Source organism: Leopardus geoffroyi, chromosome D4 (assembly GCF_018350155.1).
Source record: "Leopardus geoffroyi isolate Oge1 chromosome D4, O.geoffroyi_Oge1_pat1.0, whole genome shotgun sequence".
NCBI lineage: Eukaryota > Metazoa > Chordata > Mammalia > Carnivora > Felidae > Leopardus > Leopardus geoffroyi.
The window spans coordinates 88,308,708-88,334,633 of NC_059342.1; the positions used below are offsets into that span (position 1 = coordinate 88,308,708).

The 25,926-nt window shown below is 47.5% G+C and overlaps 1 protein-coding gene and 1 long non-coding RNA gene across 21 annotated transcripts in view; one reads left to right on the forward strand and one right to left on the reverse strand.

Annotated features, from left to right (window-relative positions):
- The window catches only part of FNBP1 (formin binding protein 1), a 145,236-nt gene that overhangs the window by 77,106 nt on the left and 42,204 nt on the right, over positions 1-25,926 (reverse strand). For all 20 annotated transcript variants that reach the window (XM_045469884.1, XM_045469891.1, XM_045469890.1 and 17 more), the window contains exons 2-4: positions 14,983-15,098; positions 1,298-1,354; positions 460-607 (exon numbers count right to left, since the gene is read on the reverse strand). In XM_045469884.1, the coding sequence (XP_045325840.1) occupies positions 460-607; positions 1,298-1,354; positions 14,983-15,098 (321 nt within the window). The remainder of the gene's footprint in view (positions 1-459; positions 608-1,297; positions 1,355-14,982; positions 15,099-25,926) is intronic.
- Positions 4,284-5,842, forward strand: LOC123593655. Its single transcript, XR_006710432.1, has 3 exons — positions 4,284-4,336; positions 4,579-4,895; positions 4,948-5,842. It is a non-coding gene; the product is annotated as an uncharacterized LOC123593655 (long non-coding RNA).

The window sequence follows — 25,926 nt, forward strand, 5'->3', positions numbered from 1 at the left end:
TCTCTTCCGTTTCAGCAGCAACGAGATCTTCCCCGTTGGCTCGAGCAACACCAGAGCACTTACAACAATTACTGTGGACTCAAATTTAAATGAAAAAAGTATCCTCACTGGCCAGCTCTGGTACCTTATTACTAACATAGTATGATGCCCTTACTTCCTCAGGGATCAAAGAACAATGACACAGACCACAGCCTAACCATAAATCTCTTAGGGGCCTCCGGGTGACTCAGTGGGTTAAGCATCCAACTCCTGGTTTCGGCTCAGGTCATGATCTCACGGTTCATGAGTTTGACCCCCCGCATTAGGCTCTCTGCTGTCAGCACAGAGCCCACTTTGGATCCTTTGTCCCCCTCCCTCTCTCTGTCCCCCCACCCCATGCTTGCATGCACGCTCGCTCTCTCTTTCTCTCTCTCTCTCTCAAAAATAAAAATAAACCTTAAAAAAAGTGCTATTTGTTACCGATTTCCTCTCCTGCTTCAGTTCCTGGACGTAGCGGGCTAGCTCCACAGTGATGTGTGAAGTCATGTTCTCGGAGATAACTTCGTGCTGCCCGGCGTAATCGTTCATTTCGTTCAGGGTGGCAAGGAAGGCTTTACATGCTGTATACCTACGGAACAGAACACAACGGCACTCCTTTGCAAACAAGGCCACGTCCGCTCTAACGCGCTGCGCGCTGACAAAATATTAATTAAAATCAGGTTAAGGTGCACCAACCTCCCAGAGGATCCTGACAATTCATTACACGTAAGAGTGTTCCGATCAAAATGGCTCGGAATTAATTACCAGTGAGACACTTTGCATTTTGGGGGATGCAGAATCACTCTACATAAGGCAGGATTTGGCTCTGTTAATACTCGGTCCAAAGATACCCCCCAATACGTATACGTGGTAAATGCACTAATGCAGTGAATATTTAGGTCTAGGTGAGAGACATAATACTCTGGGGCCATCCACGGTGCCTTAGCTACCGACTGAAATGGACACATTTCTCGGTGAAACAGACTCCTGATGTTACAAAGCCAAATCAAGACGGCGGACTGCATAATCCACACTTCCTGTATTTGCGTAGATTAAGCTTTTCCCAATCACCTTCACTGAAACGATCTGGAATAGGTCTAGTGACTCCGTCAAAGGGAAGTTAGTGGAGCAGGGTCTTTATGGTTCTTCCCGTTTAAAAACTGACACAAAGAGGAGCGGGGAAGGCAGCTTAGTTTTGTAGATTTCATTTTTTCTTTCCTTCACCATCATCACCACTGGCATAAAGATACCACCACATAATGATCGGTGTTAAACAGACCTGTATTCCTCTTCCTCCTTCGAGTTCTTTTTAGGTTGGTATTTCTTTGCAAGATTCCTAAAACAAAAATGCAGACAATGTCACCTTCTGTAGAGAGACGACTGAGAGAGGAAAAAAAAAGACGATCGAGAAATCAGTGATGGAAGGTGAAGTCAGTGCTTTTGTTGACAAGTTAAAAAAAAAAAAAAATCAGAAAATGTCCACAGTTGAAATCCATTCATTTCCTTCATTTTTAAAAAAAATTTTTTTTAACGTTCATTCGTTTTTTGAGAGACAGGGAGACAGAGCGTGAGCAGGGGAGGGGGACACAGAATCCAAAGCAGGCTCCAGGCTCTGAGCTGTTGGCACGGAGCCCGACGCGGGGCTTGAACTCACGGACGGTGACATCATGACCCGGGCTGAAGTCGGGTGCTTAACCGACCGAGCCACCGGGGCGCCCCATTTCCTTCCTTTTTAAAAAGTGATCTCCACACCCGACGTGGAGCTCGAACTCACGACCCCAAAATCAAGAGTCCCGTGTACCACCGACTGAGCCAGCCACGAGCCCCTGTTTCCTTCTATCTTTCCACATGTATGATGAAGCTCCTGTTACGAAGGAGTCACACACCTTTGAATCTTTTACCTCACAGGTAAATAATAAGAGCAATAAATAATAATAAATAAATAGAGCAAATAAGAACAGAGAGGGGCGGGGGCACCTGGGGGGCTCAGTCGGTTGAGCGGCCAACTTCGGCTCAGGTCATGATCGCACGGTTTACAGGTTCAAGCCCCGTGTTGGGCTCTGTGCTGACAGCTCGGAGCCCGGAGCCTGCTTTGGATTCCGTGTCTCCCTCTCTCTCTGCCCCTCCCCCACTCACGCTCTGTCTCTCTCAAAAATAAACATTAAAAACAACGTTTAAAAGAAAAGCGCAGAGGGAGGCACTAGCTGATGTCGACCCGGCTTGAATCGGAGAGTACAGACCCTGTGCACCCATGAAGCCACGTTCATCGGCGGCACTGAGCTGACGGTGGGTTTTCCCACCAGGCCACTGCTCCTTTCTGGTCCTCTGCAGCCGAAGAGTATTACCCTAAACCCACGGAAAGCACGGGGACTACGTCCAAAATGTTCAAATTTAAACTCCAAGTGCCAAGGGCATGCCGTCAAGGCGGTGTGGTGTGGCTGCCCCTCCAAAGAGCTAAGGGGAGAAGGGGAAGGAAGCCTTCTCGGAGGAAGCGGAGACGATATTCGGGGGACGTTCACGCTACGACATTTAACGAGAACTTTCAACCTGCCCAGCCCATCTGCACCGAACGCACTCCGACGAGCCCGAAATCACTCCTATCTCTCTTCCGAATCTCATCTCCAGGTCAAGAATCCAGATAATGTCTAGAGTCAACAGGCTGCGATTTACACAAAAGCTAGGAGGCAAACATGAAAAAAGAAAACTCACTCACAGGGGTCTGGCTGGCTGATTTCTCGTGGGGCCTGCCTTCGGCGGCTGTGGCTTAGAGAAACAGCCAAAGGCTGACTAATGGTCCACAGTGGGAGCCCTCACCTGAGGGCTAGTCCTCTTTTCTAGTAGCTACTTTCACTACTTCACATTTCAGTTCTTTCATTTCCCCTGAATCTACAGAATCGTCTAGAAAGAAAGAAAAAAAAAAACGTGCCGTCCTAAGTTTACAGTTTGGATCAGCGTACATTTCGTGGACAAAGCGGATGTGATCTCATCTCCAACAGGTGTTACCAGATGACATGAGGCCGTGGACTTGGGTAAAAAGTCTGTGTGTCCAGTTCTTCATCCGTGAGTCCGAGGGGGTTGGATGAAATGACCTCTACTGTCCCTTCAAGTCTGGAGATTCTAGGGGAGTATGTAACATCCACTAGAATATTGATCGTTGTAATTTAAAATGAAGATACGAGGGGGGCTCCTGGCCGGTTCAGTCAGTAGAGCATGTGACTCTTGATCTCGGGGTCGTGAGTTCAAGCCACACACTGGGCGTAGAGATTACTTAAAAATAAGGTCTTTAAAAGTAAAAAATAGGGGCGCCTGGGTGGCGCAGTCGATTAAGCGTCCGACTTCAGCCAGGTCACGATCTCGCGGTCCGTGAGTTCGAGCCCCGCGTCGGGCTCTGGGCTGAGGGCTCAGAGCCTGGAGCCTGTTTCCAATTCTGTGTCTCCCTCTCTCTCTGCCCCTCCCCCGTTCATGCTCTGTCTCTCTCTGTCCCAAAAATAAATAAACGTTGAAAAAAAAAAATTAAAAAAAAAAATAATAAGGTCTTTAAAAGTAAAAAATAAAATAGGACACCTGGGTATTTCAGCGGTTGTGCGTCCGAGTTCGGCTCAGATCACGATCTCACGGTTCATGAGTTCGAGCCCTACGTCAGGCTTGCTGCTTTCGTCACAGAACCTGCTTGGGATTCTCTCTCTCTCTCTCTCTCTCTCTCTCTTTCTCGCTCTCTCTCTGCCCCTCCCCTGCTTGAGTTCTCTCTCTCTCTTTCTCTCAAAACTAAATTTAAAAAAACATTAAAAAAATTAAAAAATTAAAATAAAAAATAAAATTAAAATGTGACTTAAAGAAAAAAACTAATGCAAAAGAGGGAAACCTTGTCTGCTAAAAGCACAGTACAGTTCTTTGAGCTGGTTTGACCACAATCACCCCCTAAAAGGGAGATTTAGTAAAAACAGTCTGTCCTCCTTACAGGTGGCAGGGACAAAAGGGAAACACGTGGAAAGCAGGTGAATATATAACCAACAGGTTCTTGTTAGCAAACATGGGAGACTGAAGTAGTAAAAAGCCTATTGGCTGCATGTGAAATATTTTTTTAATGTGTATTTATTTTTGAGAGAGCGGGAGAGAGAGACGGGAGTGTGAGCAGGGGAGGGGCAGAGAGAGAGGGAGACACAGAACCCAAAGCAGGCTCCAGGCTCCGAGCTGTCAGCACAGAGCCCGATGTGGGGCTCGAACTCATAAACTGAGATCATGACCTGGGCTGACGTTGGACGCTTAACCGACTGAGCCACTCAGGTGCCCCTGCATGTGAAATGATTTTTAATGCAAGGTTTTAAATATTTTTTTTTTTTAATTTTTTTTTTTAACGTTTATTTATTTTTGAGACAGAGAGAGACTGAGCATGAAGGGGGGAGGGGCAGAGAGAGAAGGAGACACAGAATGGGAAGCAGGCTCCAGGCTCCGAGCCATCAGCCCAGAGCCTGACGCAGGGCTCGAACTCCCGGACCGCGAGATCGTGACCTGGCTGAAGTCGGACGCTTAACCGACTGCGCCACCCAGGCGCCCCACAAGGTTTTAAATATTAATCATTTCTTCTGTTCACAATAAATTATAAATGGAAAATACCACTTCGAAACTCACATCTTCTATAAAAATTCTTTCAAAACTGTTATTTTAAAGGTTTATTGAAATCTGACTTCGGCTCAGGTCATGATCTCACAGCTCGTGAGTTCGAGCCCCGCGTCGGGCTCTTTGCTGACAGCCTCGAGCCTGGAGCCTGCTTCGGATTCTGTCTCCATTTCTCTACCCCTCACCCGCTTGTGCACGCGGGCTCTCTCTCTCTCTCTCTCTCTCTCTCTCTCAAATATAAAAGAAAACATTAAAAAAAAGTTTAAAAAAAAGTTAAAACACTCAAATATAAAAGAAAACATTAAAAAAAAGTTTAAAAAAAAGTTAAAACAAAAACCCATCATATTGTGATGAATGAGTATCACTTTGATCATATTAGCATACGTAAACAGCATTCAAAATGCTTCTTAAAAGCACCGATGAATAATTCACTCTATAAATGCCAGCAGAAAACTAAAAGCTTAAGAGGTCTGGAAGGGAAAGTCAGGATATTTCTCTCAGGGACTGCTACAAAAAAAAGATCAACTTTCATTTGCATTCTCTGGAGATGGGCTTTCTTGCCCTATTTTGTACGAGGTTATTTTAACAAACAAGCAAGAAAATAAACCACAAAGAGCATCTATAAATTTATGGGATCTTTCTGAGAACTTTTAAGTGTTTTATATATTAAACTTGTTCTTCAGACAGGCTAATTAAAAGGCGAGAGAAAAATATAATCCTCTCCTAAGGATACTGGATGTAAACTTACTTGATCCTAAGAACCACAGGGAGGCTTTTAAAAAGGAGATACTTGGGCTCCATTCCAGACCCTCTGAGATGGAAGGTCCAGGGTTGGGTCTAGGAATGTTTTGTTTTTTTCCTATCTTTCGTTTTTTTAAAGAAGCTCACCACAAGATTTCCAGATAAAGACAGCGGAACAAAATTCGATCAGAGAACTATGCTTTCCCAGTAAGAGGTGAAAGTCACAAGCCAGGACAATTTTCAACAGCAGAAAGCAAGCCGATGAAGAAAGGAACGCAACCTCAGTCTACACAGTCTGAAAAGTGGTGACCGTGGCGAGGGACGGAAGATTCTGGAACGGCGTAGAATGGATGCTGACCCCAACCTCACCGCCGCTGCGGGGTGGGGCTGGGGGGTAAGCCCACCAAACCCTGAAGAGCAATTCTTTTTTTTTTTTTTTTTTTTAAGTTTATTCATTTGTTATTTCTAAGAGAGAGAGAGAGAGAGAGAGGACAGAGAATCCGAAGCAGGCTCCAGACTCTGAGCTGTCAGCACAGAGCCCAATGTAGGGCTCAATCCCACAAACCGTGACCTGAGGCGAAATCACGAGTCCGCCGCTTAATAGACTGAGCCACCCAGGTGCCCCCCAAATTGTATTACTATTGAACGGACGAACCAAGAGTGTATCCCAGGTATTGGGCTCTAATGTCTGTTCTCCCTTTTTTTTTTTTAAGTTTATTTATTTATTTTGAGAGAGAGAGAGAGAGAGAGAGAGATAGTGTGTGAGTGGGAGAGGGGCAGAGAAGGAGGGAGAGAGAGAATCCCAAGCAGGCTCCATGCTGTCAGCACAGAGCCCGATGCAAACTCCTGACCTGGGCCGAGATCCAGGGTCAGATACTTAACGGACTGAGCCACCCAGGTACCCCCCCATGTCTGTTCTCATTACTACCTCACTGAAGTGCCCATATTAAACATAAGCAAGGTGAAAAGATATGTAATACAGAAGAAAAGGAAGGAAGGAAGGAAGGAAGGAAGGAAGGAAGGAAGGAAAGAAGGAAGGGAGGAAGGAAGGAAGGGAGGAAGGAAGGAAGGATGGATTTTTGGGAGAAAGGCAGGAAAGGAGGGAGGAAGGGAATGACAGAAAAACCCAATCTGGAAGAAAAGAAGCGAAACAGGCAAACACCAATTCCTCCAGACTATTTTACACTAGAGACAAACGTAATAAAACCACGAAGCCAATAAAGCAAAGAACTCCCAGACCACAGGCTAAAACGGACTGCAAAGCTAAGGAAATGAACTAAGACCTAAAGCCCACCGCTACGGAGCTAGTGCATCAGGTGGGCTTGGGTATCGAATTCAACAGAGGAAAGTTTTGAAACGATCATAATGAGGAAAGCAACTAACAAAAGCAGGAAAAAAATATTTATCTAAAGGGCAAGACGCTTTAACACAAGGAAAACGCCTCTCTCTGAAATATACACGACCCAGTAAGTAGCACAGAAACAACACTCCGATGCAATTGAAGAAAGTTCCCCCGAAAATAAATTAAAAATTGGAATCTGCATATGAAAAGGGCGCTAAGGAAACCGACAACGAATGAGCAACAACAGGGCTTAGCTTGGCGACGTTATCAAACTGCTAAGTGGAACAAAAAAAATTCTTCACATCTACAGTCAAAAAGAAGCCAGCCACCTACAAAGAAAAAAAATCTGGCTGCCCCCAGACTTTTCCAACAAAAGACAATGCAGCAACAAAGTTTGGAGAGAAAGAAAATATTACCAGAGAACAAGCAGGTCAAATTATTATCAAGTATGAGGGCATTCTCAAACAAGAACAAACCCGAGAATTAGTCCACAAGCTCTCATTAGGGGAGAAAATATTCGTATTTTTCTTGATGCCCAGAGACAAGCAGAGAGGCTGTGGTCGAAGAAAGAGTGGTGAACATACATTCATATTTAAAAACAGGACTAAGATGGGGCGCCTGGGTGGCGCAGTCGGTTAAGCGTCCGACTTCAGCCAGGTCACGATCTCGCGGTCCGTGAGTTCGAGCCCCGCATCAGGCTCTGGGCTGATGGCTCAGAGCCTGGAGCCTGTTTCCCATTCTGTGTCTCCCTCTCTCTCTGCCCTTCCCCCGTTCATGCTCTGTCTCTCTCTGTCCCAAAAATAAATAAACGTTGAAAAAAAAAAAAATAAAATAAAAAAAAAAAAATAAAATAAAATAAAAACAGGACTAAGACAAATTAACCGTGGGACTCATGTTACAGACGATATTATATCACTCAGAAAGGGAAGAAAAACATGTAAATATTATTTTCTTTACCTTAGCAGTGAGTCAACCGAGCCCGTTTAAAATTGTAACATGGAGCTTAAAATAGAGAACAGTAACGGGACGCCCGGGTGGCTCAGTCGATTAAGCTTGCGACTTTGGCTCAGGTCATGATCCCATGGTTCATGGGTTCGAGCCCCAAGTCAGGCTCTGTGCCAATAGCTCAGAGCCTGCTTGGGATTCTCTCTCTCTCCCTGTCTTTGCCCCTCCCCTGCCTGTTCTCTCTCTCTCTCTCTCTCTCTCTCTCTCTCTCTCTCAAAATAAATAAACTTAAAAAAAAAAAAAAAGAAAGTATAAATTGCCTCCACGCATAAAAAACAGGTTTAACCTCATTGATAACAAGAGAAACACTAATGCTCAGACGCACCAATTTTTACTTATCACCTTAGCAAAGATAAAACGGACTGGTACCAAGAGGCACTGAGGGTCGAAGAAAGTTGCACTGCCACCCAATAGGGCGTGAGTGGTAGGGGTCACAGCCTCTGAGAGTCGACTTGGCAAACCCCACCAGACCCAGAGCGCTCCTTTTAAGAACTTAGTCTCCAAGCAGGCTGGCCAAGTGGATTACTCAAGGCTATGCACTGCAACTCTGTTCAGCATTGCAAACAATTGGAAACACATCCACCAACCCGATGCAACATAGTAAAACTGCAAACATAAAAATGAGTCCTCGGGAAGATCTCCAGGATGTAGCAAGGCAAGGGCACGCTGAACTGCCGGGGGAAATGAGGAGGCAAACACACTTAGTTGCCTGTGTCGGCATAAAATCTCTCTATGGAAGGATAAACAGGAGATGGAGAACATTCATTGTCCCCAGGGGCAGGGGGAAGAGAAGGGACACTTTGCCGTAGACCGTTTTGTGCCTCTGGAAGTTTTCATCCTATGAATTCATTATCTGGTCATAACCAATAACTTTCTTAAAAAAAAAAAAAAAACAGTTGCTAAGGGCAGGGCACCTGGGTGGCTCAATCGGTTGAGCGTCCGACTTCAGCTCGGGTCACGATCTCGTGGTCCGTGAGTTCGAGCCCCGCGTCGGGCTCTGTGCTGATGGCTCAGAGCCTGGAGCCTGCTTTGAATTCTGTCTCCCTCTCTCTGCCCCTCCCCCACTCGTGCTCTGTCTCTCTCTCTCTCTCTCTCTCAAAAATAAAAATAAACATCAAAAAAAATGAAAAACAAAAACAGTTGCTAAAGGGCAATACATAGCTGGTTCTCTTATACAGGTCAGATAAGATGTTTAAAATTTTCTTAGGAACTTGACCTTACGCTGCCTTGAATAAACAGTAACTATCGCAAGGGTCAGTAAACTTTTTTATGTATTTATTTATTTATTTATTTATTTATTTATTTATTTATTTTTTAACGTTTTTTTTATTTTTGACACAGAGAGAGACAGAGCATGAACGGGGCAGGGGCAGAGAGAGAGGGAGACACAGAATATGAAACAGGCTCCAGGCTCTGAGAAGTCAGCACAGAGCCTGATGCGGGGCTTGAACTCACAGACCGCGAGATCATGACCTGAGCCGAAGTTGGCCGCTCAACCGACTGAGCCACCCAGGCGCCCCTGTATTTATTTATTTAGAGAGAGAAAGAGAAAGGGAGGAAGAGAGAACCTGAGTGGGGGTGGGGGAGCAGACAGAGAGAATCCCCAAGCAGGCTCTGTGCTGTCAGCACAGAGCCAGATGTGAGGCTCGAACTCGGGAACCGTGAGAACACGACCCGAGCTGAAATCACGAGTTAGACGCTTAACAGACTGAGCCACCCAGGTGCCCCTACACTTTTGCTACAAAGGGCCAGACGGTAGATATTTTAGACTTGCACGTAGGTCATGATCACACGGTCCCTGTTGCAACTAGTTACTTGCCACTGTTTTGCAGAAGCAGCCGTGGACAATACGTCAATAAATGAGTGGACGTGGCTGTGTTCCTGTAAAACCTTATTTACAAAACCAGGCAGTGGATGGGTTGGGACATAGGTTGTAGTTTGCCAACACCTCACCTACAGAAATCAAAGCCCTGACTATCATCATTTGCTTGTAAAAATAAGCGAACACTTCTTTCCTCTAATGCTGAAAAACTAAAAATGACTTAAGGCCAGAAGTCTCCCCGCAAAGGCCGTGTTGCCTTTTCAACATCAGACTGATATTTCAGGCAAGCATTTGCCAGGTATGCTTCAGGCACACTGGCCTTTGCATCCCTTGAACATGTTCCCACACCCCAGGGCCTTTGCACTTGCTGATTCCTTGGCCTGCAAGAGCTATCCCCACACCTTGGCAGGCCTGCCCTCTCCTCGTCCTTCAGTTCTCAAGCAACAGGTTTTCCCCGGCCAGTCTAGCTTACGTAACCCCCACCTGCCATCATGCTGAACTGCATCACCGGCTTTAGGTATCTGGGGTGGTAACTGCTATCTTTAGCTGATTTAATTTCTTGCTTATTTGCATGTGCTCACACGCACGTGGTCCGTTTCCCGCAGTGAGAAGGCTGAGTTCCGCAGCGTCTCGTTCATGAGACACATCGGGTGTCCTGTTTGTTGGTGAGCCCTCGTCAGCTCTCAGGCCTGTGCAAAGCCACAATTCTCCCTGAAGCGGGGCTAACCAAACGTCTGACATGTGAGCCCTGTTGATCCGCTCTTTCTCCAGCTACTTACTGAGCCCCTGTTACGCATCGGGCACTGTCCTGTACCCTGGGGATACTTCAGTGCACACAGCTCAAAAACCATGCCCTTGAGGGGTCTCCATTCTAGCAGAAAGGAGTGGAAGGCAATGAACAGTAGGTATGGGCCATAAGACAATGTTACCGAGTGTTAGAAAGTTACCGAGTGTTAGAATGTTACCGAGTGTTAGAAAGTTACCGAGTGTTAGAATGTTACCGAGTGTTAGAAAGTTACCAGTGCTCTGGAAAAAGTGGAAAGTAGGGGCGCCTGGGTGGCCCAGGCGGTTAAGCATCTTGACTCTTGATTTCGGCTCAGGTCCTGATCCCACGGTTCATGGGATCGAGCCCCGCATCAGGCTCTGCGCTGACAGTGTGGAGCCTGCTTGGGATTCTGTCTCTCCCTCTATCTCTGCCCCTCCCCTACTCTCTCTCTCTCTCAAAAAAAGTAAATAAGCATTAAAAATAAAGAAAGGAAAAGGGTGAACTACAGCAGGAGGACGAGGCAGGCCTCGCTGAGCAGGTGACCTCTGAGCAAAGACTTGAAGGAGGTGAGGGGCGGATGGCCACGCGGATCGAGGGGAAGGATATATAGGGGATCCCCGTATGGAAGGTGAGCCCGGGGTGAGGGCGAGCCTGATATACAAGAAACAGCAGGGAGGCGGGTATGGTTAGGGCAGAGAGGACGGAGAAGGGGGAAAGAGGTGATGTCAGAGAGGTTGGGGTTTACGATCACACAGGGCTTTGTTAAGACATCTATCGTTAAGGACTCCGGATTTACGGAGTACAATAGGGAGTTGTTGGAATTCTGAACAGAGGGCCATGATCTTGCTGCTGTGTGGAAAACAGAGAGAGGATACGGGATAACAAGGGAATAAGAGAGGGGCGCCTGGGTGGCTCCGTCGACTGGGTGTCCGACTTCGGCTCAGGCCATGATCTCACGGTGTGTGGGTTCGAGCCCCGCGTCGGGCTCCGTGCCGACGGCTCAGAGCCTGGAGCCTGCTTCCGATTCTGTGTCTCCCTCTCTCTCTGCTCCTCCCCCGCTCAAGCTCTGTCTCTGTCTCTCTCAAAAATAAATAAACATTAAAAAAATTTTTTTTTTTTAAAAAGAAGGGAATAAGAGAAACCAGTTAGAAGCCCCATAATAACCCAGGTGAGAGGTGCTGGGGCCTGGACTGCCACGGCCGCAGCGGAGGTCAAGAGGAGGAGTCGGACCCTGGGTAAATTTGCCAAGTACGGTCCTGATGGCTTAGATGAGGGATGGGGGGGGGGGGGCACGCGAGAGAAAGAGGGGGAACCAACGATGTCCGGGGCTCCTGATCCAAGAAGCAAGGAGGCAGCTGCCCTCAAGTGAGTGGGGAAAAGCTGGGCCGTGCGGCCGCAGATTCTGAGCGCACAGATTCAGTTCTGGGCACGTCGCATTTCAGACGGGTTTCAGACGTCCCCCTGGAGACACTGCGTAATCTGTGTCGGAGTCCGGGACAGAGGTCTAGCTCGGAGATGCGTATCTGCGAGCCACGGCTACACAGACCATACTTAAAGCCAGAAGAGATCACAAGGGGATACAGGAGACGGGGACTGGGCACGGGGGCACGCCGGATGAAGAGAAGGAGGCAAAGGAGAACCCACTAAAGGGGGGTGCGAAGGAGCTCCAGTGAGGTGGAAAGAAGGAAGCCAGAAGACTGGAATTCGAGAGGCCGGGCAAGGAGGAGGGAGCATCCGCCCGGTCAAAGCCGCCGATGGGTCAGGGACGCTGCAGACCGGGGACGGGAGGTTGGGTTGAACAACATGGAAGTCACTGGAGCCCTCGAAGAGCAGTTCTGGCTGAGCTGTGCGGGGTGAGTTGAAAGCACTGGCAGGAGGGGCGCCTGGGTGGCTCAGTGGGTTGAGCATCCGACCTGGATGTCGGCTCAGGTCATGATCCCGCGGTTCATACGATCGAGCCCCCCAAGCCGGGCTCTGCGCACGGAGCCTGCTTGGGATTCTCTCTCCCTCTGCCCCTCCCGTGCTCACTCTCTCTCTCTCTCTCTCAAAATAAATAGAGAAACATTTTAAAAGTAATCAAGTAGGGACAGGAGAGGAACCGGAGACAGCAAGTAAGAACACTTTCGAGAAGTCTGCCTATGAAAGGGAGCAAAGAAACCGGCAGGTGTTGGGGAACATGGTGCACAAGAGGGGGGGGCCTGGTTTTAGACAGGAGCATCTCTGGGGGGGGGGGCACAGAGACGTGGGGACAGACACCGAGAGATAGGACGTCTCTTCGGACTGCTTCGATGTTCTCGGTGACGTTAGGAAGCCCACGGGAAGGATGGGGAAGGAGGTGCTGGGTTTGCAGAAAGGGGAGAGGCCGAATCACTTCGGTGAGTGGGGAGGGCGGGGGGCACATCGGCAAAGCGCAGGGAGCATCTTATGTATCTGCACTGAGGACCCGCTGAGATTTGCATTCTTTCCCAAGAGCCTCCCGGTTTGTTGCTGGCATCCTCAATCCCTCACCTCGGGTGCTGAGAAAGGCCAAGAAGGCAGGTGCCACACAGAGGGGGAGCTAAGAGAGCCCTTTGCTTTCGTGACGCGCTGAACGGAGCAGACGCCTGCGAGGCGCTGACTTAACGGCACCGAATAACAACACTCCCAAACGAAACGAGATCGTGGCCAAGGCACCAGGAAAGACCAGGGCAAGCTAGCAGAAAGACGGCAAATACAGAGAAATCCACAAGGTGAGACTGCATTTGGGGCTAAGGCTGTTATGCAACCCATTTTCCCACGCGAGACGTTTCACGACCAGCGGTGCGATACTGAAATAACCACCATGAAGTAGCCCCGTCCCTATTCCGACCTTCAGTTCTTGAGGTCCTAAATGAGGCACGCAGGGAGCCTTGTGTTTACACGCAAGGAGCCAGAAGTGGATCCGGGTTCAGCAAGCCATAACCATTGTTTCGCTGGCCAACATGGTTTATGTTTTATTTGCTGAGTGGAAACAAGACTAGTCAGCCCATAAAGATATCCCATGTGTGCTTACTTATAAACAACAACAACACCAGCCCTAGAAGGATCCGCCTTCTCTCAGTGACCCATGACCTACCCCTCCTGCAGATGCTCTTTTTAAACACTTGTTTTTAACGTGTATTTACTTTTGAGAGAGAGAAACACAGACAGAGCGTGAGCAGGGGAGGGGCAGAGACAGAGGGAGACACAGCATCCGAAGCAGGCTCCAGGCTCCGAGCTGTCAGCACAGAGCCCGACGTGGGGCTCGAACCTACGAACCGCGAGATCGTGACCTGGGCCGACGTCGGACGCTTAACCGACTGAGCCACCCGGGGGCCCTGTGATCCAAGCACTTTTCAAATGCGGCTCCGCGGGACTCTCACACGCTGCTGGATGGATCGTGGATCAGGAGATGCATTTGGAAGACTGTGTATGTAAAGCTACACACACAGGGTGCCTATGACCCCGCAATCCCACTCCTGGGTGGAGACAGACTCTGTACCCCCAAACAGGGGCCTGGCAGCAGAGGAACGGATAAAGGGCGGTACACTCACATACCCGAATACGATCCACCGATGAAAAGAAAGAAGCTACCAACACATGCGGCCGCATGAACGAATCTTACAAACGTCAGGTAGAACAAAAGAAGCCCAAACCAAGCAGTGCCCAGTAAACGAATCCATTCACAGGAGGTTCAAAAACAGGCAAGACTGTCCACGGGGTTGGAAGTCAGGAGAGCGGACAAGGGTGGACGAGTGTGGGAGGAGGGCGGTGCACCGGAAGGGGCTGGAATTGCCTGTTCCTCCACCTGGGTGCCGGTTACCAGGGGGGTGGTTCACTCTGTGGACTCCGGGGCTGCACACTTGGGACTTGTGCATTTCTCTGTGTATATGTTACACTTCAATGAGAGGCATCCTGAAAAGGGGCGCCTGGGTGGCGGCTCAGTCGGTTAAGCATCGACTCTTGATTTCAGCTCCGGTCACGATCTTGCAGGTCAGGGGTTCGAGCCTTTATTGGGCTCCGTGCCGACAGCGTGGAGTCTGCTTGGGATGCTCTCTTTTCCCCTCTCTTTCTGCCCCTCCCCCACTCCTGCACACGTACATGGGCGTATGCTCTCTCTCTCTCTCTCTCTTAAAATAGATAGATAGATAGAGAGATAGAGAGATAGATAAAGCCGTTTTCCGCAAAAATAGTAGCTCCAATATTTTAAAAACACAGAGCCTGAAGGCAATGACTTAGCTTTTAGTTTTACTGTTCTATGAAAACGAATTTTCCACATTAAAAGCAATGGTTTCGGGGCGCCTGGGTGGCGCAGTCGGTTAAGCGTCCGACTTCAGCCAGGTCACGATCTCGCGGTCCGTGAGTTCGAGCCCCGCGTCGGGCTCTGGGCTGATGGCTCAGAGCCTGGAGCCTGTTTCCGATTCTGTGTCTCCCTCTCTCTCTGCCCCTCCCCCGTTCATGCTCTGTCTCTCTCTGTCCCAAAAATAAATAAACGTTGAAAAAAAAAAATATTAAAAAAAAAAAAAAGCAATGGTTTCCATTGAAACAGTACCTTACGTAAGAGGGGGAAAAGAAATATTTAAAGGATTGTACATCTGTCATATAAGTGAGAATATAAATTATCGTTACATCCATTTTGCGGTTAACAAACAACCTTTGTCAATATCAACTTACCTGAGTTGTTTTGCATAGCTGAGTTCGATCTCCGTCCTTTCCTTTACGAATTTGATGTATTTCTCAAGAATGTCAATTCCCCACTGTGTGTGTTTTTCTAAGTTGTCAAATTGATCCTGTTAAAAAAAAAAAACACACAAAGAGAGAGCTTATAATCCTTCTCTGTGATTAATAGAATTTCAGCGAACAATGCTCTCAACGAGACGTCGCTATGTAGAAAGCAGTTCTAATATTTTCCATGATTGTCCTGGGTGCTTTTCTTGTTGAGCAGTTTTAAATCAACATTACCAAATTTGGTTTGAAAACTGCCTGGGGGACTGAACTCTGACCCTCGCGTTCCCGTTAGCAACATGGGTTGAGCATCCAGTTAATGTCCTAGTGCAAAGGAGAATGTCCTCTCCAGATTCCAAAAGCCGAGAGGTAAAACACCCGCCTCAACTCGGTGGGCAGCTAGCACCTTACTTGTCATCTCTCAGTTATTCAAAGCAGCTCACTGAAATTCGGGGCAAAGCACAGGGGAGCGAGAAGAGCTCCCAAGTACCTCTCTCTTCAAACAGATACATAAAATGACTCACGCGGACTTTATTCAGACGTTCAAACATTTATCAAACCCACACTGTGTGCCAGGAAAGGAGCTGGGGAAACCATCCCCCACCCCCCACCCCCGCCCCGGGCCCCATCTTGCAAGGTGCTTGAGGTTCCCAGCCTGGAACAACGAGGGGTGCTGGGTATCCCAGCAACCCCTACTGCAAAGGCCCGGACACGTCCAGGAATCAGGGGGCCTTGTCCTCTGCAGCGAGGGTGGGGGCAGGGCGCCAGGGAAGGGTGTTGGTGGCTAAGAAACAGGAGAAAGTCGGGGGCCCCTGGGTGGCTCAGTTTAAGCAGCTAACTCTTAATTTCCGCTCAGGTCACCATCTCACGGTTTGTGAGTTCGAGCCCCGAGTCGGGCTCTGGACTGACACCTCGGAGCCTGCTTGGGACTTTCTCTTTCTCCTCTTCTTTGCCCCTCCCCTGCCTGTGTTCTCTCTCTGTCTCTTTCTCAAAATAAACACACATTAAACTTTTTTTTTTTTTTTAAAGAAAGCAACAGGAGAAAGTCTCAGCCCATCGGCCCAGGAGAAGGAGCCTTTTAGCCTCTCGAGTGGGCACACGTGAGCCGCTGGAACTTGCGAGGGGAGAGGCATGCCCACGGACGTGTTCAGAATCGTCAGGTGGTGGAAGGTCAGGAGACGGTTCAGTTGTCCAGATGAGAGAAAACGGGAGAAGACGGAAGGACGTACAGACCCGTGACAACTAGGATCAACTAGTTTTGGTGGCCGATTGCGTAAGGAGGCTGGAGAGGGCTATGGACGGGAGGCAGGATTCCGGAGGGCTCCCTGCCTCTACCTCCTGGGACCCAAGGACAGCACTTTGGGCTGAAGTGACACATCGGGGGAGGGAGTGGCCTGTCCAGAAGGGAGCTGGAAACACGGATCCATTCAGAGCTCACGGAGGGAGGCCCGAGAGCTGGTGGATCTGAAGCAACAGGGCCTGGCCCGGGTGGGGGTGGGGGGGAGGCAGAAAGTTCTGGGAAAGAAAAGGGAGTGTCAGCGTGACATTGCGGGGAAGACAGAACGGCCACGAGAGAGGCGGATGCCAAGTCTCCTGAGAAGAAGCCGGAACAGAGAAGGTGGGTTCTGGCCCCAGCCGGGGACTTCACCGACGCGGGACCCCAAACGTGGCCGAGCGTGGTCATCTGCCTGAAGGTGAAGAGCCAGTCCCTGCCTAACTTCACAACTCAGTCTTTAGGATCGTGTAAAATGGAAAAGTGTCAAATCAAATATAAAAATACAAAGCCACAATTTGGGGCGCCTGGGGGGGGGGGGCTCAGCGGGCTAAGCGTCCGACTTCGGCTCAGGTCATGATCTCGTGGTTCGTGGGTTCGAGCCCCGCGTCGGGCTCCGCGCTGACAGCTCAGAGCCTGGAGCCTGCTTCCGATTCTGGGTCTCCCTCTCTCTCTCCGCCCCTCCCCTGCTCTCTCTCTCTCTCAAAATAAATAAATAAACATTAAAAAACAAACAAACAAACAAACAAACAAACAGGAAAATAAGAAAACCAACAACAACAACTGTATTTGCTTAAAGGAAATTATTTAAAGACCATGATGGAAATAAAAGGAGATAGGAATCAACGAAACATCATGCCATGCTGCTGCTGGCTGAAAAGATTTGATATGCAGAACTGACTCAATATTAACCGAAGTCCCTGAAGGATGGCATACAGAGGTTGCTAAATTTTTTTTAGAAGTTGGTCTAAGTTGATTTAAGCATTAACTGAGAAGAATAAAAAGGAATGGGAATATTGTAAAAACCATGAGTTTGTATACTTGCAAGTGGGTGAACTGTATGGTATGTTAATCTTATCTCCATAAAGCTGTCAAAAAATAATAAAATTTTTTAAGTTAAAAAAAGGAAAAAAAAATTTAATAAATAAATAAATGAACTTTTGAGAATATAAAAATACAAAGCCACAATTTAATCCTAGCACAGGCGTGTGCAATCCGACAGGACCGACTCAGCACCGCCCTTCAGTTTGACTTTAAAACCTAGCATTTCCCGCTTTTAAACGTGACCTCGCGCTTTCATTCTGTTTTCCGTTCAAGGCTGCGCAAACCGGAAAGTGAGTCGACTTCGTTCCCTCCAAGTCCGCCTTGGGTGGAAGCAGGCAGGCAACGGGGTCTAAAGCACTTTTTCTCCAATGTCAGAAAATCTCTCCTTGAAGAAAACTCGTTTCCTCAACCTTGATCTGTGCCCCCCACCCCCCTCCCCACCTCCAGGCCCACGGAACACTTGGAAAAATTAAGGTTTTATTTTACAAGAATGTTTTCCTCATGGAAAATCACTGTAAGATGTTTGTCTTTCAACCTAATAAGTGTTCACCTGATCATAAAAAGCAAGGGACAAATATTTAAGGCTTTGGTTGATTCTTGGTCCCCAATAGTACATTCCATGGACATCCAGTCTCCACTTAAGGAACACTAGTCAGGAAGATGATTTATTTGTGTTATCTGCAAACACAGGGGTTGTCAAGCAAATTAGGCGGGTAAATAAGGCTGTAGGTCACTTTAAACTACTTAAGGGAACAAATACACAAATAATTCGAGTAAAGATTACAAAACATCCCTAGCTATTTCGACCAAGGCTCGTTAAAGCTCTCTGCTGATTGGTAACCCTTTGCTAATCTAGTTTCATAGCGACCCTATTTATTTAAAAACTCCTTTCCAGGGGCGACTGGGTGGCTCAGTTGGTAGAGCGTGTGACTCTGGATCTCGGGGTCGTGAGTTCGAGCCCCACACCGGGTGTAGAGCTTACTTGAAAAACTAAAGTGAAATAAAATGTTGTCGCAAATCAAATGTTTAAAAATAATAAAACATCTCGGGGCGCCTGGGTGGCACAGTCGGTTAAGCGTCCGACTTCAGCCAGGTCACGATCTCGCGGTCCGTGAGTTCGAGCCCCACGTCGGGCTCTGGGCTGATGGCTCAGAGCCTGGAGCCTGTTTCCGATTCTGTGTCTCCCTGTCTCTCTGCCCCTCCCCCGTTCATGCTCTGTCTCTCTCTGTCCCAAAAATAAATAAACGTTGAAAAACAAAAAAAAACCAGAAAAGGTAAAAATAATAAAACATCTCTAATGATGCTCCACTCTACCGTTCCCATCACACGGATCACCGCAGCATGAACTTTTTTTTTTGACAGCAGCTAAAAGAAAATTCAAAACAGATGAAAAACTAATCAACCCACTTACATTCTTGACCAAAATGTGGAAAACTTAATGGAAAAGAATTCCAAATCTTCAAAAGACTCCTTTGTGAGCAAATATTATAAATGGCCCTTTAAAAAAATAGCTTTGGCTGTTTTGAAGATGGTGCCATTATCAAAAATTCCTCCTTTCCCGTTTTCATTTATGTGGGTTATGGCTATCAATATTTACTCTAGCGGAAATTAGAAACTGAGAGAGTTTAAATCGTATTTATTGATCCATCCAGAAGACAACACTAAATCCATCACATGCTAAAATATTTTTATTTTTGAGACAGACAGAGACACAGCATGAGCAGGGGAGGGGGCAGAGAGAGGGAGACACAGAATCCGAAGCGGGCTCCAGGCTCCGAGCTGTCAGCACAGAGCCCGACGCGGGGCTCGAACTCAGAGACTGTGAGATCGTGACCTGAGCGGAAGTCGGACGCTTCACCGACGGAGCCCCCCAGGCGCCCCTCACGTGCTAAAATAAATAGCATTGTTTCCTTTTCAAGAATTTTCCTTTCCAAAACAAAACAGAAAAGTGGGAAGACTGGCGTTGGTTTACATTTTTGCAAACCTCTTTTATGTCTGGCTTAATGGAATGCAGCTGGGTTTTCGGATGCCTCTGTTGGGATTCCCTACTTTGGTTGCATTATACAAAAAAACAAGACTTCACCCAGATATGCAGTAAGAAAGTGGAGGAGCATTTCAAAAGCCTTTTTAGGGAATCCTGGATACTCTTTGGTACCACACCCAAGCTCAACAAATAGTAGCTTCTTCAAGGCTAGCTTCAATGTGAAATCTGAAACCACACCAGTGAATTTTTCATATCGGGTTACGATAAAATGCACTTTGAATGGCTCTTTTGCCGGCGCACGACTGTGTAACATCATGCATTTAGAAAATACACATGTATTTTTAAACATTTTATTTTTAAGTAATCTCCACACCCAAAGTGGGGTTCGAACTCACAGCCCCGAGGTCAAGAACCACTACCTTGTGACACATACTCTAAAATTTCTAGGGGCGCCTGGATGGCTCAGTCGGTTTGAGTGTCCGACTTCGGCTCAGGTCATGATCTCGAAGTCAGCGAGTTCGAGCCCTGCATCGGGCTCTGTGCTGACAGCTGGGAGCCTGGAGCCTGCTTCGGATTCTGTGTCTCCCTCTCTCTCTCTGCCCCTCCCCCACGGGTGCTCTGTCTCTCAAAAATAAATAAATGTAAAAAAAAAAAATTTTTTTTTTTTTTTTTTTAATTTAAAATTTCTATTGGAGGGGCACCTGGGTGGCTCAGTCAGTTAAGCGGCCGACTTCGGCTCAGGTCATGATCTCGCGGTCCGTGGGTTCGAGCCCCGCGTCGGGCTCTGTGCTGACGGCTCAGAGCCTGGAGCCTGTTTCAGATTTGTGTCTCCCTCTTTCTCTGATCCTCCCCTGTTCATGCTCTCTCTCTGTCTCAAAAATAAATAAATGTTAAAAAAAAATTAAAAAAAAAAAAATAAAATAAAATTTCTATTGGAAATCTTCATATCTCCAAAGATGAAGGAAGTCAGATAATACAGAACCTAATGGAAACTTATGTTTAGTTGATGACTGCATCCTATAGACACCCTCAAGAATTCACTCCAGAATTGCCCAGAGACGAGCAAATGGATGTTTCCAAGGAGCTGGGTAGGTACCACGTGATGAACCCCCTCTTGACCTCTCACTGCTCCTTGAATTCGAACCAAACAAACTTTTTTTGTGCCAAGAGCTGTTGGCCACACAAGAGGCTGACTAAGCTGCAGAGACAAACGAGGAGAGTGTACCAGGGTATTAATCAGATGCACTTACTGTATTTTCCAATTATTTTCACATCTGGTTTTATGCACAGTAAAGAATGAACCAGAAGTATGAACGACAGCATCTTTTTGGGTCATCCTATCTTCAGCAGAGTTCCTAAAGAATCATGAAGTTCAACACAGACCGATTTTGCCTTGCCTCACCTACAATATCAACTCATCAGTTGGGGCCAAGACGGGTCTCTCTGGGTCAGTACATAAATGACTACTCTCGGCTACGCAAGAAGCCTTCTGAAATCTGATTTTGTTTTTTCAAAGCACGCAAAAGAACGGACACAGGAACTACTTGCAGAAAAGCTAGTTACTTTAAGATGAGGAGATGGGGCGCCTGCCTGGGTGGCTCAGTCGGTTAAGTGGCCGACTTCGGCTCAGGTCATGATCTCACGGTCCGTGAGTTCAAGCCCCGCATCGGGCTCTGTGCTGACAGCTCAGAGCCTGGAGCCTGTTTCAAATTCTGTGTCTCCCTCTCTCTCTGACCCTCCCCCATTCATGCTGTCTCTCCCTGTCTCAAAAATAAAATAAACGTTAAAAAAAATTGTTAAAAAAAAAAAAAAAAAAGATGAGGAGACCCAAGTCAGCCACAGGGAAGTTCTCCAAAGTACAGTACTTCCCGTCGCTGAAAAGTAGACAAAATCGACACAAATTCAAAATCCCTGAAATCAGCCAATCTGGTAAGAAACTATGTTGCTCAAGTCACCTCCATGTAGATGGCTCCGATTTAGAGGAGGGGTATGTGGGAGGCCCCATCTCCACAATTCTCTCCCTCTGCAGTGAGTCTGCGCTGTCTGGACCGGTGTTTTAGGAGACTCTAATTTCTTTGAATTTTTTTTACATTAATTTTTGGAGAGAGGACAAGTGGGGAAGTGGCAAAAGAGGGAGAAAGAGGGTCCAAAGCAGGCTCTGTGCTGTCAGCAGCGAGCCCCATGTGGGGTTCGAACTCATGAAACGCGAGATCACAGCCCGAGCTGAAGTCGGATGCTCAACTGACTGAGCCACCCAGGCGCCCCAGGAAACTTTAATTTAGGATACATCCACTTTCCTAAAGACTAGGACACTTCGAGAAGCAGACCTTAAATGGATCTATCTGAACAGAATCTCTTGGGATGATATTACTGGTATTAGCTTCCTCTTATCTTGAAGAGAAAACCGTCAGCACATACAGATCTACCCAGAGTAAATGTAACAAAATCTCCATCTAAAATATTTTTAAAAATCAATTTGGTTCTGAATATTAAAGTAACTGTATATATATATATATATATAGGAACAAAAAAGTTGTTCTAAAACTTTACAAACAAAAATATGTCATCACGAATACCACCCGATATTCTGGATCTCAAATTTGAAACAAAGACCTCAATCTGGGGCGCCTGGGTGGCTCAGTGGGTTAAGCATCTATCTGGCTTCAGCTCAGGTCATGATCTCATGGTCTGTGAGTTCGAGCCCCGCATCGGGCTCTGTGCGGACAGCTCGGAGCCTGGAGCCTGCTTCAGATTCTGTGTCTCCCTCTCACTCTGCCCCTCCCCTGCTCATGCTCTCTCTCTCTGTCTCAAAAATAAATAAAAACATTAATAAAAAATTTTTACAATAAATAAATAAATAAATAGAGGCACCTGGGTGGTTCAGTCCATGGAGTATGCAACTCTTGAACTTGGGGTTGTGAGTTTGAGCCCTGGGCCATGTGTAGAGCTTACTTTAAAAAAAAAAAAGACAAGGGGCACCCGGGTAGCTCACTCAGTTAAGAGTTCGACTTCAGCTCGGGTGGTGATCTCGCGGTTCATGAGTTCGAGCCCCACCTCGGGCTCTGTGCGGACAGCTCGGAGTCCAGAACCTGCTTCGGATTCTGTGTCTCCCTCTCTCTCTGCCCCTCCCCTGCTCAGGCTCTCTTTCTCTCTCTCTCAAAAATAAATAAATAGAATTAAAAAAAGAAAAAGAGAAAAAGTCAGGTACTGTTTGAGACATGCGTTGTAACTACGCACCGTCGACCTAAGGCTGCTTCTGTTGTGAAAACGGAAAACAAGGAGTTATTCCGTTTGTGGTTCTTTTCCAGCAACTGCGTTCTGAGCCCAAGGGATAAGAGTGTAAACAAACACAAGACGAAAATATAGGTAGGCGTTAAAAAAAAAACAACAAAACTTTAACCGAAGCTTAGATGAAGTCAGCGACATAAAAAAGTGTGGCAAAGGGGCGGCTGGGTGGCTCAGCTGGTTGAGCGCCCGACTCTTGATTTCAGCGCAAGTCGTGATCCCAGGCTTGTGGGATTGAGCCCCACGTCGGGCTCTGTGCTGGGGGTGGAACCAACTTGGGATTCTCTCCGCCTCCCTCTTCCCCTCCCTCTCTCTCTCTCTCAAAAAAAAAAAAAAAAAAAAAATGTGGAAAAGCACACCAATAGAAAAAGCTGCATTTTTCATGTTTTTATAACAATAATTATATTGTGTAAAAGGGCAACACGGAGGCTGGTGCCGGGCATCGAAAGTAGCCGACTTGAGGCTGACGAATGCAGGGATGCCCTGTGCCAAATTTTACACTGCATCCTGAGTTGAAAAGACAGGGTGAGAAAGATAACTTGTACCAGAAGCACCAGAATTCTGACTCTCCTGGAGTCTGAGCAGGTGCGATGTTGGCTGGGGGGGGGGGGGGGGGGGCAGGGGGAGGGAATTGCTACGGAATGTATTCCTTTAAGAAGCGGCAACGATAGGCTTCTGGCTTATTATTTCAATGTTCTCAGCACACCTTAGTCACTTTCGGTTCCCCCTCTGTTCCTCCGGACACAGTCAAAGCCAACAAAGAAATAAAACCTCGGACACGGTACCTGCCCCAAATATGCTAAGTGAAAGAGATAGCAAAGGAGACTATTTTCAAGGAAAAACAAAACATTTTGAAGAGTGCTTTTTTTTTTTTTTTTTCATGAAAATAACAACAACAGTAATTTTTAAAGTGATCATACAGGGTCACCTGGGTGGCTCAGGTGGTTGAACACCCAACTCTTGACTTCAGCTCAGGTCGGATCTCGCTGTAGTGGGATTGCGCCCCTCATCGGGCTCCATGCAGAGTGTGGAGCCTGCTTAAGGTTCTCTCTCTCTCTCTCTCTCTCTCTGACCCAATTAAGATTCTCTCTCGGGGCGCCTGGGTGGCTCAGTCGGTTAAGCGTCCGACTTCGGCTCAGGTCATGATCTCACGGTTCTTGAGTTCGAGCCCCGCGTCGGGCTCTGTGCTGACAGCTCGGAGCCTGGAGCCCGCTTTGGATTCCGTGTCTCCCAGTCTCTCTCTCTCTGACCCAATTAAGATTCTCTCTCAGGGCGCCTGGGTGGCTCAGTCGGTTAAGCGTCTGACTTCGGCTCAGGTCATGATCTCACGGTTCTTGAGTTCGAGCCCCGCGTCGGGCTCTGTGCTGACAGCTCGGAGCCTGGAGCCCGCTTCGGATTCCGTGTCTCCCAGTCTCTCTCTCTCTCTCTCTGCCCCTCCCGCACTCGCACTGTGTGTGTGTGTCTCTCTCTCAAAAATAAGTAAACATTAAAAAATAAATGAATAAAAGAGGGGCTTTGTCAAGTGGTGATTGTGAGATGAACATCTTTAACACAAATGTTCAATATCACCAGTGCCTGGCTTCAGCCCGGAAATGGAATCGACTTGTTCATTTCCTGGTTTCTATACATCAGCTCAGGCAAGGAAACCTAACAAATGTGAAGTTTCCTGAGCCCGTTCAATCAGCAGGCACAGGAGTTCAGTTACCTGCCCTCCGTCCACCCCCCAGCTGCCCCACATTCCTTTAAACCCTGGAGAGCAAAGTGTATCTCTCAAACATCCCACACTGTCCTCCACAGGTGATCCTCTCTTCCCCCCACCCCTCCCCGGCCAAAACAAGTTCAAGACCAATCAAGGGGAGGAAAAAAAGAGGGAGAGGGAAGAATGCCCAGAACATTGAAGGCAATCCAAAGACTAAACAAGAACAAAGCATATAAGCTAAATTTTTAATGAGATCAGTCCTGACTCATTTCTAAACTCTATAAATATTTCCGTGGGTGTGGGGAAGGGGTGCAAAATAATTACAAAAATATCATAGGAATGGAATTTTTTAAGCCCCATCACCTGAAACTTAGTTAACCTCAAGGCAAAACGTTTTCCAAACGCTTAGCAATTTAACTCACTTCCAATTCTAAGTGAAGAAGGTTAGGCAAACACATAGGTGTGGTTCTCTTTTCGAGACAAAGCGATCCCCGGGGCGACCGGGGGGTTCAGTTGATAAAGCGTCAGACTCTTGACCTCGGCTCAGGTCGTGATCTCACGGTTCGTGGGGATCAAGCCCCATGTCAGTCTCTTTGGTGACAGCGCAGTGCCTCCTTGGGATTCTCTCTCTCCCTCTGCCCTTCCCCACTCGCACACATTCTCTCTCTCCCTCTCAAAATAAACACATAAACTTAGGTTCTGTAACGTGTCCCCTGGGACATACCCTCGTGGCTGACGGTCCAGCAGCTACCCCCTACGCATCCCATCTTCCCTCTGGCAGAGCGCCTCGAGTATATCTTTTCCGGCTCCCCTGCAGCTAGGACACAGGCATGGGCCGTCACCCTGGCTCACTAGATGTGTGGGCTATCTGTGGCTGGCTACTGAGAAAGGTCACCCTAAAAATTCCTCCTCTTCTTGACCTGTCATGGTCATTGCTGCCTGTGACACTTCAGGTTGCGCCAACCATCCTGCAACCGCGAGGAGGGAGCGTCGCTGGGATGCTGGGATGGCAGACGGAGTCACTGGACTTCAGCCCCGATCCCAGGGCCCCCTGCCCCTGGGCTCTGCAGTGTGAGATGCTATGTGTCCTTATCGTCTGAGCCACTTTTCTCTGGGTCTTTGTTCCTTTCTTTTTTTAGCGTATTTATTTATTTTTAATGTTTATTTATTTTTGAGAGAGAGAGACAGAGTGCAAGCAGGGGAGGGGCAGAGAGAGAGGGAGACACAGAATCCGAAGCAGGCTCCGGGCTCTGAGCTGTCGGCACAGAGCCTGACGCGGGGCTCAAACTCACGGACTGTGAGATCGTGACCTGAGCTGAAGTCGGACGCTTAACCAACTGAGCCACCCAGGCACCCACAAAGAGTGGATTTTAAAGTAATTTATCAAGATAAATGCTAGGAAAGGAGCTACGATGACCACCTTAAAGCAGGTCCACAGTCTTTAATTGGCAAATCCAGAATAAAAAAAGCCAAAAGCTTTTTCATAACTCATCTGATGACAATCCTCACTCAAGCCCACTTATAATCTCTATTTATCACACTTAGTGTGATTATTCGTATCTACCACGGCAGAACTATAATGTTACATGATATATGATATGTTTGCTG